Source organism: Bos indicus x Bos taurus, chromosome 9 (assembly GCF_003369695.1).
Source record: "Bos indicus x Bos taurus breed Angus x Brahman F1 hybrid chromosome 9, Bos_hybrid_MaternalHap_v2.0, whole genome shotgun sequence".
NCBI lineage: Eukaryota > Metazoa > Chordata > Mammalia > Artiodactyla > Bovidae > Bos > Bos indicus x Bos taurus.
This window is the reverse complement of record NC_040084.1, coordinates 49,369,740-49,388,244: the sequence shown is the minus strand read 5'-3', so window position 1 is coordinate 49,388,244 and position 18,505 is coordinate 49,369,740. Positions and strand designations below refer to the sequence as shown.

The 18,505-nt window shown below is 37.1% G+C and overlaps 1 protein-coding gene across 1 annotated transcript in view; it reads right to left on the bottom strand.

Moving 5' to 3' along the window:
• Window positions 1-18,505, bottom strand: part of ASCC3 (activating signal cointegrator 1 complex subunit 3) — a 334,203-nt gene that overhangs the window by 140,931 nt on the left and 174,767 nt on the right. The window contains exon 14 of the mRNA XM_027551338.1: window positions 11,627-11,761. Coding sequence (XP_027407139.1) covers window positions 11,627-11,761 — 135 coding nt within the window. The remainder of the gene's footprint in view (window positions 1-11,626; window positions 11,762-18,505) is intronic.

Below are 18,505 nucleotides of genomic sequence, written 5' to 3'. Positions count from 1 at the left end.
TAAAAAGTAGAAATACTAGAACAGAAGAAGTCAAACCAATTATTAGTTGCAGATGAAATAAACATCTACTTAGAAAATTGAGAATTAATTAAAAACTACTAATGACTGAATTCAGAAAGGTGACAGTCCCCCAAATCAATATTTTAAACAAGTGTTTCTATGTATAAACAATAACTTGTTAGAAAATAAAAGGGAAGAAAATATCACATCTATAAACGCCATCAAAAACAGAAAAAAACAAGAAATAGGTAGAACCCTACATGAAGAAATCATCATAACACTGCCAAAGGATATTCAACAACTGAAATCATATGCTTTGTTTTTGAGTTGGAAAAACCTGATTTGATAAAAATATCAATTCTCACTAATGTAATCTGTAAATCAATATATTAACTTAACTAAAAGGTAAACATCATTTCTTGGAAGTGATACTGAAGTACATCCTAAAAAGTATACCTGTATATTTATCCAGGAAAAAAATTCTAAAATTGAAGAATAATGAGGATGCTTATCCCAAACCATATTAAAAATACTATAAAAACAGGATAAGTAAAATAGTTTAATACCAGAAAAGAGTCAATAAGCTCAGGGAAATAGAAGAGAAAACTCAGAAACTGACTCAGGCAAATGTGAGAATTTTGTATGTTACATTCAATTTTATAATCAATGGAATAAACACAGAGTCCCGCCTGCTAATGCAGGAGATGTAAGAGACATGGGTTCGATCCGTGGGTCTGGAAGATGCCCTGGAGAAGGAAATAGCAACCCACTCCAGTATTCTTGCCTGGAAAATTCCATGGACAGAGGAGCCTGGTGGGCTATAGTCCATGGGGTTGCAAGGAGTCATACACAATTGAAGCGACTTAACACGGACATTCAGAAACTCATCTGCTTCAGGAGGTCATCAAAAAGATGTGACCACCAGTTTGACCCACGAGCTGGGCCCAGATAATCAGAGGTACCTCATCCTTTCCCCAGTCCTTGGAATGTGCACTCTGCTTGCCTTCACTATGCTAGTGGCTGGCCAAGAATACAGCCTTTAGTTAGAAATGCAGTGTTGACTGTGTATGTGACTAAATCCCGTTAAAGTTTCTATATAAACTTTTAAGATTGTAGCAGGTAGGTTTGGAGATCTACTTGTATATAAGTTCCCTTAATTTTTAAACCTGAGACCCACCAATCTAGAATGGTCTTCAGTCTCTCCTTGCGCTCTGTATTATGGAGGTTTCAGATTATACTCAGAAAGGTCTCGAGGAGAATGCAAACCAATACCATCACAATATGCAGTAAGTTCCAGATGGATCAAAGATTTAGTAATAAATATTAAAAATTAAATTTAAAAAGGGCTGGAGGAAATCATGTTTAAGTGGGTGTGGCCTTTATAAGCAAGACAAATACTATAAAAACTAATAAAAATCTCATCATGGTAAAATATTCATAAATAAATCAAAATCACAGGTTAACTAGGAAAAATGTTTGAACACATATAATAGTACATGCAATTTACAGAAGAGATTCAAACAGCAAATGTGAAAAACGCTGTTTCACTCATAAAGAAATGCCAGTAAAAGTAATAATGAAGTGTCTTTTTTGCCTTTAAATCTGTCATAAACTCAAAAATTCTAACACTGCTCGGTGCTGGCAGTTAGATAGGAGGAAGTTACTGTTCCAGGAAATGTAAATTGGAACAATCTCCTTAGTGGGCAATTCAGGACCACTCATTCGCCAAACTTTTAAATGCATGTACCATGTTGATGGATAAATTCCACTGCCAGGAATTTTTCCAATGGACATTGTTGCAACTGCCAAGAGTATGAGCAAGAATGTTTACTGTAGCACTGTTTACAATAAAACATAATTAGAAACAACAAAAGTCTCCATCAAGACAGGATAAATGAATGAAAATAATGTCCACATTGGAGTATATTATGGAGTTGTTGAAAGAATGAATCAGATATTTCTGTGTTGATTTGAAAGATCTCCATGATGTATCACTAAGCAAAAAAAGCAAGAGACATAAAAGTGTGCCTAACACCCCGTCTAGTCAAGGCTATGGTGTTTCCTGTGGTCATGTATGGATGTGAGAGTTGGACTGTAAAGAAAGCTGAGCACCGAAAAATTGATGCTTTTGAACTGTGGTGTTGGAGAAGACTCCTGAGAGTCCCTTGGACTGCAAGGAGATCCAACCAGTCCATTCTTAAGGAGATCAGCCCTGGGATTTCTTTGGAAGGAATGATGCTAAAGCTGAAACTCCAGTACTTTGGCCACCTCAAGCGAAGAGTTGACTCATTGGAAAAGACTCTGATGCTGGGAGGGATTGGGGGCAAGAGGAGAAGGGGACAACAGAGGATGAGATGGCTGGATGGCATCACTGACTTGATGGACGTTAGTCTGAGTGAACTCCAGGAGTTGGTGATGGACAGGGAGGCCTGGCGTGCTGTGATTCATGGGGTCACAAAGAGTTGGACACGACTGAGTGACTTAACTGAACTGAACTGAACATGATCCAGTTTTTTTATACTGAAACTCACATGCAAACACACACAATGGTAGTTGTACAAAATCTTCCCTTGAAAGGAATATAAATATAAGAAGCTTTTTTACAAGAGTTTCATCTGAAGAAATGAATGAAGGTAGATGGTTAAGCCCATGAGTTATGGAGCTGGACTTATTTATTATGAATACAAGATGCCTGCTGCTTCCTCAAGTATCACAACAGTTGTTTTCTGCCTGGCTTCTCAGGGTGAGCTCTACTTGGAGGCTAGGCTTTTAGGCTTCTGTAGCCTCTGGAGGGCTGGAGGGGTATAATCCACCTTGTTCACATTCTCTGAACAGAGTACTGGATTCTCCAAGGAAGGCATCAGGGATCCAACACTATACTCACTGGATACAGTGTCTCTATACATGGAAATTCAGCACAAAGAACATTAAACTGTAAAAAAGTAAAGGAAGTCAAGAGTGTAAATTATCTAACTTGGTTTTCCTGGACTTTATATTTCCAGTTCTCACAAGTCAACTTCCCATACAGGGCTTTATTTTTCAGTAAAACTAAACCAGAATGGATAACTGCTAAGAATCCATTAGCACACAGAGGATGCTAAATTTTTCCCCCCAGTGAAAGCACACCCCAGCTTCCTTCTATGACTTTACTTATCTTTTCCCTAACTGTGACACAGAAAATCAGTGTGACTACTTTTTAAAATGAATAAGGTTAAAATACAAACACTTTCCAAAGTTGACTTCCAAACTAACACAAATACATGGTTAAAGGAAGACTGACAGCAAAAACTGAAGATATTAAAAGAAAATAAATTAACTCCATAAGATGAAAAAAATATGCATATGTAACACAAGACCTTTAGCTCAGTTACAAACCCTGAATGAAAGAGTAATGGGAAATGGCATAAATAATTTAGTGACCTCTGTAAGCCTTCTGAAGTAATTTATCTTGATAAGATATGCTTTAATGTGGATAATTTCAAATCCATTAAGAAGAAATGATTTAACTGTCATCATAAAAACTAAAATTTAACCAGGAGGCAAATAGTTTCTCGCAAATTATACCATTCTTTTCCACAATTACCAGTAAGTATACCTTATTGATATTGGAAAAAAATATTATAGAGTCCTCATCTTGGGAAAGTGCTATTTTCATCATTCACTGTTTATAAAGTTAATCAATGAACTACTCTTCTACGCTCCTCTAAATTCTGACCAAAATCTATGTACTTGGCCCTTCCTTCACTTTACAGTCCAGTGGTCAAGAAACCCTCTCATTTTTCAAATATATGAATTGGTTCCCTTTGCCCATGTTCTCGTTCTTTTTCTCTTGGAATGTCCTTTACTTTTCTTTCTTCCTTTTTTTTTTTTTTTGTAAAATGTCCTTGATTACTCTTTTGTTGTTGTTGATTACTGAAATACAAGACCACCAGCTTAAATTAATCTCTTTTTGTCTTCCCATTGAACTGTTCATTCTTTCATGTTATATGCCACATTTTTCTTTCCTTATATATATATTTCTAAATCCTCTGTGGGATTGTATGTCTTGCCTCATTCGGTCATTTATTTAGAGAGGCACATTTGATCAGCTGAACTAAAATTGACATATTTAGAACTGGATGTCTAATATACTCTAAAATCAGTTTTCTTAGTAGGTATATCATATTTAATTGAATTAACTGTCCATACTTTAAAATTCACCTAGTTTTGGATATTTAGCTGTCTGTAATTTTTTCATTATATATAATATGTTTGGATAAAACTCTTAGTGTACATTAACTTTTCCAAGGAAAGATTCTCAGATTTAGTATTTCAAGGTTAAAGGCTCTGAAAAAAAGTTTGGCTCTTAAAATATGTTACCAAAAACTTTTTAAAAAGAACTGAACTGATTACTGCAACAGGAAATCTAGGAGTATGCGAAATCCTCAAATCACCTTCAGAATTTGATGTTATCATTTTTAGTGTTTGATAATTTATTCAGTTTAAGAATATACAGTCTATTAATTTATACAACTTTAGTAATTTTTGCCCATAGTTTATCTATTTTATTTCCTTCTTTTCTTCATTTACTTATTGGAAATCATGTTTTAGTTATTAAACATAGTAAGTACAACATCTAAAGATATAGATATTAACTAGTCTGTTGTATTTGTGACTAATATTTCCCCAACCTATTTATTACTTTTTACAATTTAATATAATATTTTTTGTTGTCCAAAACCTTCAAATTTAAATGTTGTCGCATCTACTATTCTTTAAAGCTGTCATCTTCTTTACCTTCAAAGTTCATACATAACCATTTACAGAGTGTCTACTATGTGACTGGCAAGATCTATGTTACCTCATTTTCATTTTGTTTATGACAAATTGTAGCCCAAGGAAGGCAAAAGACTGATATGTTAGAGTGTGTGAGTCAAGATTAAAACCCAGGTTTGCCTGGATTCAGTCTTTATGCTAAAGTGACTATTTCCCTTTGAAAATGAAAAAGTCATGCCTCCAAAAATCCAATTAAACACTTAGATCTATTGTTTAATTAATTTTCTTTGATTTCACTTAAAAGTTAATATACTTTTAACATTCTTTTTATGAGGTTACAGACAGACAGCAGAATTAATATATTAGCCTTCAGAAGGAAAGGGGGTTGATATGCCTGAGGAAAGAATAAACTCTGAGATAACATTTTACATTTATTTAAAGTAAAAAAGTAAGAGAAAGGGGGTTATTAGGCACCTGCTACTCTCTTTAGCTAACAGATATCATCTATTCCCGGAAGAGGAAATTCTAATTTTATTAGGCTATAGTGATGCTGGAAAGCTGCTAAAGCAGAAATAATTAAGGCTATCAATATTAAGTATCTGATAACTTATATCAAATCCTAATTCCTATAACTTAGGCAAAGGCTAAGGCTAACCTATGAAAACAGGAGATGGTTGGTAGATACAGATAATATTAAAAAGTCATAAAATGATACTTCAAAGTAGCTTGAGGGTACATACCATTACTGGCTTTTTTCTAGTGTTCTGATTTGCTTAATAGATACCCCTAATAACTACATTCATGAGACTTGCTGCATGATAGACCATATCTACCTGTGTGTGTTAGTCACTCAGTCATGTCTGACTCTTTGAAACCCCAAAGGACTGTAGCCCGCCAGGCTCCTCTGTCCATAGGATTCTCCAGGCAAGAATACTGGAGTGGGTTGCCATGCCCTCCTCCAGGAGATCTTCCCGACCCGGGTCTCCTGCATTGCAGGTGATTTCTTTACTGCCTGAGCTACCATGGAAGCTCATATCTATTTATAAGGAAAACTTTTAATATCACTAATATACGTAAAAAATTGAACCACATTGATGTCCATAAATCAGAGAAATATGGTACAGAGTGGGTGGGAATACCCATCTTAGTACTAAAATATTTAATGCCTGTTAAAAGTTTTGTCCCTAAAGGAAAGAATTTATTTCATTGAGATGGAGAGTGAAACAGAATCTGAAGATTCTAATTGGAATAATTTATTCAACTTAAAATTATAATTAAAAACAATCACTTACCCAGTGAAAATGTCTGTATCCCTAATGATAAACTTCTATGAATAAACACAATCTACTGTCGCTATTCCCTAAAGTATGTTCTATCTTATCGAAAATAGTGATTTCTTAAGAAGAGTTTCTCTGTGGGAGAGGGTGAAAATAATATGCAAAGTAAATTTCTAGAAGTAGATTACCATAATATGACATGTAATGTTTTCATTTTTCAGCTAGTTTGCAAAATAATTTCGTATATCATTCCATTTGTCTCTCACAGTAAACTACTAGAACAGGTATTATTTACCCCATTATTATTCCACTTGATAGAAGAGAAAGTTTAGGTGTTTAAGGCCACAGGGCCTCTGAGGTGAAGTCAGAGCCAAAGCTTTTTGTCAATGTGCCCTCTTACTATGGGCCTCATTTGGAATTCCTGAGATGCTCCCTTCCTCTAGGAGAATTGCAAGTACCATCCTTATAGCTTAAGTTACTCTCAGAGTACTTCACTTTCTGTTCTGTATTTTCCTGTTTCAGTGGACAATTTGGAAATAGCAGTTGGTTTTGCACCTGGGAGTGAATTTCTAATCTCAAAAATATACAAGCAACTCCTACAGCTCAACTCCAGAAAAATAAATGACCCAATCAAAAAATGGGCCAAAGAACTAAATAGACATTTCTCCAAAGAAGACATACAGATGGCTACCAAACACATGAAAAGATGCTCAACATCACTCATTATCAGAGAAATGCAAATCAAAACCACTATGAGGTACCATTTCACGCCAGTCAGAATGGCTGCGATCCAAAAGTCTACAAGCAATAAATGCTGGAGGGGGTGTGGAGAAAAGGGAACTCTCTTACACTGTTGGTGGGAATGCAAACTAGTACAGCCACTATGGAGAACAGTGTGGAGATTCCTTAAAAAACTGGAAATAGAACTGCCTTATGATCCAGCAATCCCACTGCTGGGCATACACACTGAGGAAACCAGAAGGGAAAGAGACACGTGTACCCCAATGTTCATTGCAGCACTGTTTATAATAGCCAGGACATGGAAGCAACCTAGATGCCCATCAGCAGATGAATGGATAAGAAAGCAATGGTACATATACACAATGGAGTATTACTCAGCCATTAAAAAGAATACATTTGAATCAGTTCTAATGAGATGGATAAAACTGGAACCTATTATACAGAGTGAAGTAAGCCAGAAAGAAAAACACCAATACAGTATACTAACACATATATATGGAATTTAGAAAGATGGTAACAATAACCCTGTGTACGAGACAGCAAAAGAGACACCGATGTATAGATCAGTCTTATGGACTCTGTGGGAGAGGGAGAGGGTGGGAAGATTTGGGAGAATGGTATTGAAACATGTATAATATCATGTATGAAACGAGTCACCAGTCCAGGTTCGATGCACGATACTGGATGCTTGGGGCTGGTGCACTGGGATGACCCAGAGGGAGGGTAGGGGAGGGAGGAGGGAGGAGGGTTCAGGATGGGGAACGCGGGTATACCTGTGGTAGATTCATTTCGATATTTGGCAAAACTAATACAATATTGTAAAGTTTAAAAATTAAAAAAAAATAAATAAAAAATAAAAAAAAATAAAGAAAAAGAAATGAATCCGCCACAGGTATACAAGGATTTTTAAATGAAAAGATATCTTTGGATAAAGGAGGAAATATAGAGAGATTCATTTTGTGCAAAAAAAAAAAAAAAGAAATCAAAGATGGGACTGGCATGAGGGGTCTTGAAATATAACTGCTACTGGGAAGAAGAGATTCATTTTCAGCTGTGATTAAGGTACAGACATAGCCTTATTATATACACACACCACTCCCCCAACTCCATGAAAAAAAATCCATAATGAGTCTTTTTTATTATTTAACAAATAAAGTGACTGTATGTTGAATAAAACTGTGAAGAAATGCTTTTTAAAAACCATACTTGGTGAGTTAGGAATTGAGATGGTTAAACACTTAGGAGTAAAGTATGGCTATGGCACAATAGGTATTGAGCTGTATTTCCAGCAATAGGAGTCATGAGACTAAATTTTTATGTACTACCATAGCAAATTTACCTACTAATTTTCATGTTTTGAATACTTAATTTTCCATTTTTCAAATTCATGAGAAGAAATATCTCCTACCACCATGGTAATAGTGTCCTTAGATTGCTTGAAAGTTAATACTATTCAAGTTTAAAAGGCATTTCAAGGAATAGGAACAAACATATATCCTGTACTAGAAGAATAAACTAAAATTCTAGAGCTTTGAGAAAACATTCAGAATATCTTTTGTTATAAAATAACTTCCGTGGTGGAGGGGCCAACTGTTTTAAATCTTTCTTTAGGATATAGTTGGGCCGAAGAAATGTTCTTCCACTTAATTAAAAAAACAAAACCAAACCACAAACTCAAAGCTCTAAAGCCTTTAGCAAACCACAGGTTGGGTTTGATATATTCACTTTTGGACAAACAGGATGCACTGTTTGTGAAATGGGTGGTGGAAAGGCAGACTTTGGAGTCAGACTAATTCAAATCACAGCTCCACTTACTACACAGGAGTCTCTGGGAAGATTTATTCTTTTTTCTCAGTTTTCTTATTTGTAAAATAGGGATGAGAATCTTTAAAAGACAGAATAGTGGCATTCTGTCAAATGAGATAACTAAAGTGAGAACATCTCTTCAAAAGGCAAACAAGAAAGGTAGTTTTAGGGTAGCTACAATCAGCCAAATACTATATTAAAAAATATAACGGAGACAAGGACAATGTTCCTTGAAAATATGTACTTATTAATAAATCTCGGTGGAATCCACCCTTGTTCAAAAAAATAATAACAAGTAGGTCAGGATAAAAATCAAGTATAATAAAAATATCCAAAAAAGGGTTCAATAAAATGATTAGGGGTTTCCAAGTCTACCTAACTGTAGAAAAACCCTACATTTCTCTACTTTTTTTTTTTTTTCCAGTTTAGAGTTCTGTGATTACATGTTTGGTGGTGTGGCCTTAAATAAATATCATTTGAAAATGTCTCTACATAAACTATTTCTATATGCTTTAGACTATTTAATGCTATATTTCAATTACTTATGCATATATGTCACATCAAGAGATAATAACAGTACAAACCTACATCATAAGTTGTGACCACTGAGTAAGTAATAGAAAGCAATGAAAACAGTGCCTGGCTCAAGTAAATTCTTGATAAATACTGAATATTATCACAATGAAACAATAAACTTGTATGATTTAGAACAGCAATGACTCTCAGAATGGAGAGGTATGAAATAACCAGAAATCCACAAGGTGGCTCTCAAGGCTTGGCTTTTAAACACAATAGAGCTGCTCTGTATTTCCAAAGAAAATGAAACAAGACTTATGAATGCTGACCTGACTTTTCAAAGACTCTCATAAATTCATAATTAATAGATAACTGGAAGAATACAAAGCTGCATAAGTGGTATGTAATAGAAAATTATAAAGAGAAACAAATGCATAAATTTTGTAGTTACACTGAAAGAGAATCTGACATTCAAAACAACCTGTACCAGATTATCACAGATAGAATTTAAAATATCAATGCAAAATGGTAAAATTTACAGCACAATCCTAATAACCAAATACATCTTATTAAGCTAGTAAGTATGAAGGTAAGAGCATATGTAGCAGCTGCTCAGCAAATATCACTTCAATCTTATGCATACAAAATATTTTGAAGTTCCCACCATTTTATGCATGCAGTTTTTTTTAAAATTAAAAATTTATTTGTATAGCTTTAAATCAAGGCAAAATTTTCTGCAAATGGGATAAAGGGCATTTTCGGTTTTGTGAGCCATAAATCTCTCTATGCTATGCTATGCTAAGTCACTTCAGTCGTGTCTGACTCTGTGTGACCCCATAGACGGTAGCCTACCAGGCTTCCCCGTCCCTGGGATTGTCCAGGCAAGAACACTGGAGTGGGTTGCCATTTCCTTCTCCAATGCATGAAAGTGAAAAGTGAAAGTGAAGTCGCTCAGTCCTGTCTGACTCTTAGCGATCCCATGGACTGCAGCCTACCAGGCCCCTCCATCCATGGTATTTTCCAGGCAAGAGTACTGGAGTGGTGTGCCATTGCCTTCTCCGTAAATCTCGATAGAAAGTACTCAATTTTCCCCCCATGTGTAAAGACATTCATAGAAGATAAAGGAAGGGCTCTGACTATTTTCTAATTAAACTAATTACAAAAAACAAACTAATTACAAAAATTGCCACGTTTGGCCCTCAGGCTGTAGTCTGTCCCCTCTATCTAAATCATTATTTGATATGAGTAAACAAAATGTTTGGTAAATCTTTGAATACTATCAATACCCAAATAACCTAGAGATGTGCTTCTCAAACTATCATGTGCAGATATCCTCTGGGAATCAAGCAGAAATGCAGATTGCTGCTGCTAAGTTACTTCAGTCGTGTCCGACTCTGCGACCCCAGAGATGGCAGCCCACCAGGCTCCCCTGTCCCTGGGATTCTCCAGGTAAGAACATTGGAGTGGGTTGCCATTTCCTTCTCCAATGCAGGAAAGTGAAAATGAAAGTGAAGTCACTCAGTCGTGCCTGACCCTCAGCGACCCTATGGACTGCAGCCTTCCAGGCTCCTCCATCCATGGGATTTTCCAGGCAAGAGTACTGGAGTGGGGTGCCATTGCCGTCTCTGAGATAGCATAATAAGGCAACCTAATTTCCAGGAGGCAGTAAATCACAACAGGGGTGGGGGTGCTGAGGCTTTGCCTTTCTAACAAGGACCCAGACTTTTCAGGCCCTTTGACTATATACTGAATAGCAAGGCAGTTGTTCTGAATCTTTTGGGTCTCAAACTTGCACTCTCAAAAAGAGCTTTTGTTTATGTTATTTATAGGGAATTCCCTGGTGGCTCACATGGCAAAGAATCTGCCTGCGATGTTGGAGGCCAGGGTTTGATCCCTGGGTTGGGAAGATCCCCTGGAGAAGGGAATGGCTACCACTCCAGTATTCTTGCCTGGGAAAGCCCAAGGACAGAGGAGACTGGTGGGCTACAGTCTATGGGGCTGCAAAGAGTCAGACACGACTCTTTCACTCCTCAATGTTATGTGGCAGCATGGATGGGAGGGGAGCTTGCAGGAGAATGGATACATGTGTATGTGTGGCGGAGTCCTTCTGCTGTCCACCTGAAACTACCATAACAGTGTTAATTGGTTTTACTCCAAAATAAAATAAAATGTTTTTTTAAAAAAGAGCTTTTGTTTATATCTGTCCATGTTTACCCTAGAAACTTAAAAAAACTTATCTTTAAAAGAAGAATCCATTAGACATTAACAGACTTTAGAATATTTAACTATTTTACACTTTAACTATATTTTAAAGAGAACTAAATATTACAATTATAATCACATAGAAAAAAGTGCTAATTGAACACATCAAGCACTGAGATCCTTTGAAAGTCAAGAAAAAAGTAAAATTATAACATGATAATTCTATAATTTAACTTATTGGAAATTAGAGACCATGGATCTTTCATAAATAAAATATCTGGCACATTATGTATTTTAGTTCTTGTATCGTTTTGTCATTTGTTCCCTACCTGTTTTTCTGCATGTCCATATTCAGGTCCTTGAGTAGGTAAAAAGTAGCAAATCTGGCCATTATTCTTGGCTCTCTCTATTAGAGACATAGCTGTTCTTACAGTGGCATTTCGAGCATGTACAAACACCATCACCTAAAATAAAGGAAAACAGTGGATTTAATATTCACATTTATTAAGAGATAGCTTAATATTGGTCTGGAAATCACAGTATATAAACAACTATTAACTTTTCAAAATAAACCCCTAGTTTATGAACATGTCAACATTTGCTTATTTTAGAACAAATTGCATTTGGATAAAGGCAAGTTAAATAAAAGTCAATACCATGGTTTTGTTTATCATTAATCCTAAAAGATAGGCAGATGTCAAAATGAAATTAATGGATTATATAAAATGTGAAATTTAATTTATGCATTTTTCTTCTGAAGATGTGATTCATTAGCACAATCATATATTATGAGGACAGAGTATAAAAACATACTAGAGCCTTATTCTCCCCAGTCAATGAAACTGCCAGTATCATTAAGATGTTTAAGGAAACTGAAAACAATAAAGATCACTTTTCTTTGGATGAAATCGTGTCTAAGAACAACCTTTTAAAATAGAGTTTAGGGGACTGCTGGAGAAGACAAAGCTTCTAGAGAGGTATTTGGAATTTTCTGTTGTGGCAGCCTTTCTACAAAGTGACAGTGGAAATCTGAATTAGGGGAAGTTGAGTGTCCGGATGCTTTGTCAAGAGGAAGAGGATAAACATCCTTTCAGGGATAGTAGTCAGGCAGAAAAGACAGTAAAATCAGGGAATGACTGGCAGTCTGCATTTGCTGTCTATCAGGTCCCGCCTTCTCTTCTATGTGATGTTTCTTCTTTGGTCTCCACTCTCCTGTCCCCTCCCTTCATAGTTGAACCCCAGCCTTCTGAAAGAGCCATGACCAATTCCTAATTCTTGCCTCTCCATGTTTTTCTGTCAACTGTGTTTTCCCAGAAGCTGGAACTTTGGTGTTATCTCAGGCTACACATTTAGAAGGATATGTAACAGACTGCTTTTAGTCAGAAAATTAATATGCTCATGGGAGTTGACCTGAGTAAGAGATCATTTTGACCTGCATACACTTTCAACAAAAGTGAAAATGGGAAGGAGGTCTGACCAGAAAGGAGACAGAATGATACATATCTAGAGCTCATGCTATATAATTAACCCATAGTAACCTTTGACTGTGTGGATCACAATAAACTGTGGAAAATTCTGAAAGTGATGGGAATACCAGACCACCTGACCTGCCTCTTGAGAACCCTATATGCAGGTCAGGAAGCAACAGTTAGAACTGGACATGGAACAAAAGACTGGTTCCAAATATGAAAAGGAGTACATCAAGGCTATATATTGTCACCCTGCTTATTTAACATATATGCAGAGTACATCATGAGAAACGCTGGGCTGGAAGGAGCACAAGCTGGAATCAAGATTGCCGGGAGAAATATCAATAACCTTAGATATGCAGATGACACCACTCTTATGGAAGAAAGTGAAGAGGAACTAAAAAGCCTCTTGATGAAAGTAAAAGAGGAGAGTGAAAAAGTTGGCTTAAAGCTCAACATTGAGAAAACGAAGATCATGGCATCTAGTCCCATCACTTCATGGGAAATAGATGGTGAACCAGTGGAAACAGTGTCAGACTTTATTTTTGGGGGCTCCAAAATCACTGCAGATGGTGACTGTAGCCATGAAATTAAAAGACACTTACTCCTTGGAAGGAAAGTTATGACCACCTAGATAGCATATTCAAAAGCAGAAACATTACTTTGCCAAAAAAGGTCCATCTAGTCAAGGCTATGGTTTTTCCAGTGGTCATGTATGGATGTGAGAGTTGGACTCTGAAGAAAGCTGAGCGCCAAAGAACTGATGCTTTTGAATTGTGGTGTTGGAGAAGACTCTTGAGTCCCTTGGACTGCAAGAAGATCCAACCAGTCCATTCTAAAGGAGATCAGTTCTGGGTGTTCTTTGGAAGGACTCATGCTAAAGCTGAAACTCCAATACTTTGGCCACTTCATGTGAAGAGTTGACTCACTGGAAAAGACTTTGATGCTCCAATACTTTGGTCACAAAGAGTCGGACATGACTGAGCGACTGAACTGAACTGAACCTTATAGTGGGTTGGCAAAAAACTCTGTTCAGGTTTTTCCGTGATATCGAATTGCAAAGCTGAATGAACTTTTTGGCCAACTTAATGATTCAGTTCAGTTCAGTCACTCAGTCGTGTCCAACTCTTTGTGACCCCATGAATTGCAGCACGCCAGGCCTCCCTGTCCATCACCAACTCCTGGAGTTCACCCAAACTCATGTACATCGAGTCAGTGATGCCATCCAGTCATCTCATCCTCTGTTGTCCCCTTCTCCTCCTGCCCCCAATTCCTCCCAGCATCAGGGTCTTTTCCAATGAGTCAACTCTTCGCATTAGCCCACAATAAACTTGTCAAAGGGAATGTTTCACATATGGGATCCGATAAAATTAATAGTGAAGTAAAATCTGAGATAACTATTGTTCAAGAAACTAGAATACTTAAGTGACACTCATTAGGGTGTATTAAAAGTAAAGGAGAATGGATATTCTGGAGAAGACCAGAAGTTACTCAACGAAAATCTCCCAAAGTGTTTACAGAGAAAATAGAACCAGCATGCTAGGTCATTTGGTAAAATTTAACATAAGTATATCACAGCCTTCAAGGACATAAAGCTGGAGTATTCACACTTTATCAGTGCTCTAAGGAATGGGCATATTTAACTCAGATGACCCGTATATCTACTACTGTGGGCAAGAATCCCTTAGAAGAAATGGAGTAGCCCTCATAGTTAACAGAAGAGTCTGAAATGCAGTATTTGGGTGCAATCTCAAAAAAACTGAATGACCTCTGTTCATTTCCAAGGCAAACCATTCAATATCACATTAATCCAAGTATATGCCCAACCAGTAATGCTGAAAAAGCTGAAGTTCAATGGTTCTATGAAGACCTTCGAGAACTAACACCCAAAAAACATGTCCTTTTCATTATAGGGGGCTAGAATGCAAAAGTAGGAAGTCAAGAAATACCTGGAGTAACAAGAAAATTTGGCTTTGGAGTACAAAATGAAGCAGGGCAAAGGCTAAAGAGATTTGCCAAGAGGATGCACTGGTCATATCAAATATCTTCTTCCAACAACACAAGAGATGACTCTACACATGGACATCACTAGATGGACAACACTGAAATAAGACTGATTATATACTTTGCAGCCAAAGATGGGGAAGCTCTATACAGTCAGCAAAAACAAGACCAGGATCCAGCTGTGGTTCAGATCATGAACCCCTTCTTGTGAATTTCAGACTTAAATTGAAGAAAGTAGGAGAAACCACTAGACCTTCAAGTATGATCTAAATCAAATCCCTTATGATTATACAGTGGAAGTGACAAATAGATCAAGGGATTAGATCTGACAGACAGAGTACCTGAAGAACTATGGATGGAGGTTCGTGACATTGTACAGGGAGCAGGGAACAACACCATCCCCAAGGAAAAGAAATGCAAAAAAGCAAAATGGTTGTCTGAGGAGGCCTTACAGATAGCTGAGAAAAGGAGAAGCTAAAAGCAAAGGAGTAAAGAAAAGATATACCCATTTGAATGCAGAGTTCCATAGAATAACAAGGAGAGATAAGAAAGCCTTCCTCAGTGATCAATGTAAAGAAATAGAGGAAAACAACAGAATGGGAAAGACTAGAGATCTCTTCAAGAAAATTAGAGATATCAATGGAAAATTTCATGCAAAGATGGGTTCAATAAATGACAGAAATGGTATGGACCTAACAGAAGCAGAAGATATTAAGAAGAGATGGCAACAATACACAGAAGAACTATACAAAAAAGATCTTCATGACCCAGATAACCACAATGTTGTGATCCCTCACCTAGAGCCAGACATCCTGGAATTCGAAGTCAAGTGGGCTTTAGGAAGCATCACTACGAACAAAGCTAGTGGAGGTGATGGAATTCCAGTTGAGCTATTTCATATCCTAAAAGATGATGCTGTGAAAGCACTGCACTCAATATGCCAGCAAATTTGGAAAACTCAGCAGTGGCCACAGGACTGGAAAAGGTCAGTTTTCATTCCAATCCCAAAGAAAGGCAATGCCAAAGAATGCTCAAACTACTGCACAATTGCACTCATCTCACATGTTAGCAAAGCAATATTCAAAATTCTCCAAGCCAGACTTTAACAGTACATGAACCGAGAACTTTCAGATGTGCAATCTGAATTTAGAAAGGGCAGAAGAACCAGAGATCAAATTGCCAACATCCGTTGGATCATCAAAAAAGCAAAAGAGTTACAGAAAAACATCTATTTCTGCTTTATTGACTATGCCAAAGCCTTTGACTGTGTGGACCACAACAAACTGGAAAATTCTTCAAGAGATGGGAATCCCAGACCACCTGACCTGCCTTCTGGGAAATCTGTATGCAAATCAAGAAGCAACAGTTAGAGCCGGACATGGAACAGACGGGTTCCAAATCGGGAAAGGAGTACCTCAAGGCTGTATATTGTCACCCTGCTTATTTAATTTATATGCAGAGTACATCATGCGAAATGCCGGGCTGGATGAAGCTGGACTCAAGATTGCTAGGAGAAATACCAATATCCTCAGATATGCAGATGACACCACCCTTATGGCAGAAAGTGAAGAAGAAATAAAGAGCTTCTTGATGAAAAGGAAAGAGGAGAGTGAAAAAGTTGGCTTAAAACTCAACATTCAGAAAACTAAGATCATGGCATCCGGTCTCACTACTTCATGGCAAATAGAGGGGGAAACAATGGAAACAGTGACAGACTTTTTTTGGACTCCAAAATCACTGCAGATGGTGACTGCAGCCATGAAATAAAAAGACACTTGCTCCTTGGAAGAAATGCTATGACCAACCTAGACAGCATATTAAAAAGCAGAGACAGTACTTTGCCGACAAAGGTCCATATAGTCAAAGCTATGGTTTTTCCAGTAGTCATGTATGGATGTCAAAGTTGGACTATAAATAAAGCTGAGAGCCGAAGAATTGATGCTTCTGAACTGTGGTGCTGGAGAAGACTCTTGAGAGTCCCTTGGACTGCAAGGAGATCTAACCAGTCCATCCCAAAGGAGATCAGTCCTGAATGTTCATTTGAAGGACTGAGGCTGAAGCTGTAACTCCAATATTTTGGCCACCTGATGCAAAGAGCTGACTCACCGGAAAAGACCCTGATGCTGGGAAAGATTGAAGGCAGGAGGAGAAGGGGATGACAGAGGATGAGATGGTTGGATGGCATCACTGACTTGATGGACTTAAGTTTGAGCAAGCTCTGGGCATTAGTGATGGACAGGGAAGCCTGGTGTGCTGCAGTCGTGCTGCAGTACATGGGGTCACAAATAGCTGGACTTGACTGAGTGACTGAACTGACTGACTGAACTTATTTTCTGATACTAATGTGATTTGAAAAGAAATATGATCATAAGCATATTTCTGATGGAATGATAAAATGTATTTCAGTAAGTTTCATGGATACTTAGAAAATTTTTTGATTTCCTTATTTTCAACCACCCCTGCCAAAAAAAAAAAAAAACCAAAAAATAAATCTGCTTTTCATAGGCTTTCTAGCTTTCTGAGGAGTCATCTTTACCTCAGAGGATGCCAAAGATATGTTGACATTATGTTCATTATGATATTTTCATAATTCCTGACATAAATTGTTTAATACTAATTTAGATAGAATATTCTGTTAACCATAATGCTGTGCTGAAGCTTCACCAATTTATAATCTGTCAAATTCCACCATCTTTTCTTCTTAAAGGTAAGGGCATTTCAACTATGAATTTCTTTTTAAAGGGTAAGTAAGGCAGACTTTTTTCTTTTATATAAAAATATATTTGACCACACACAAAATCTCATTTACCCCAACATTAAATTTTAAGAAAATCTCAATTAGAATGAAGTTATATTTTATTATTTTATTTATTTAAATTACTTATATTTTATTAATTTGCTTAAACATTTCTGGGCATGTAGTCACTACCAAGCCCTGAGAAAACTGCTGTGAAAAAGACACAAAGTCCCTATCCTCATAGAGATGGGAATCTTGTGTGATGGATTCAGTTCAGTTCAGTCGCTCAGTCGTGTCTGACTCTTTGCAACCCCATGAATCGCAGCACGCCAGGCCTCCCTGTCCATCACCAACTCCCGGAGTTCACTCAAACTCAAACTGGATTTAATAAGCACAAAATATTTTTTTTTACTTAATATATATTTATTGGCCATGTGTGTGTAAAATACTGTTGAGAGACATATGAAAATGGATAAGGCATGGTCCCTTCTATACAATTTAAGGAGGGAGATAAAACTGGAAATAATTTAGGGAACTGATCCAAAAGACAGATGAAGTGTGGATAACAGCAATGGTAAACATGGAGCTAGTTGGTTTCCTTTATTCATCCTTGCCAGGATGTATACACATACCTACTGAGTGCCAAACAGTGGCCAAAGCACCAGGGAAACTATGAAAAGTCTGTCCAAGCACCAAATTGGAGCTGCACTGTTATGGCAAGACAGAATCACTAGGAACTGACCCTTCCTGGGTGTAGAAGCTGGGTGCAGTCTGCATGGAAAAAGCTATGGTAGTCTATAGAGTATTTAGCCCTTGTGGTTTCAGTGTGTTAGCTTGAAGAAGTAGATTCTCTTTCAAAGTTTCTTACACTGAGGCCCAGGGGCCACTTCCTCAGAATTACTGCTGGGGCTTGTTAAAATAGATTTCTCAGTCCTTCCCTAAAACCGACTGAGTAAAAATATCAAGTGGTAGGGGCTAAAAACTTAATTATTAACAAC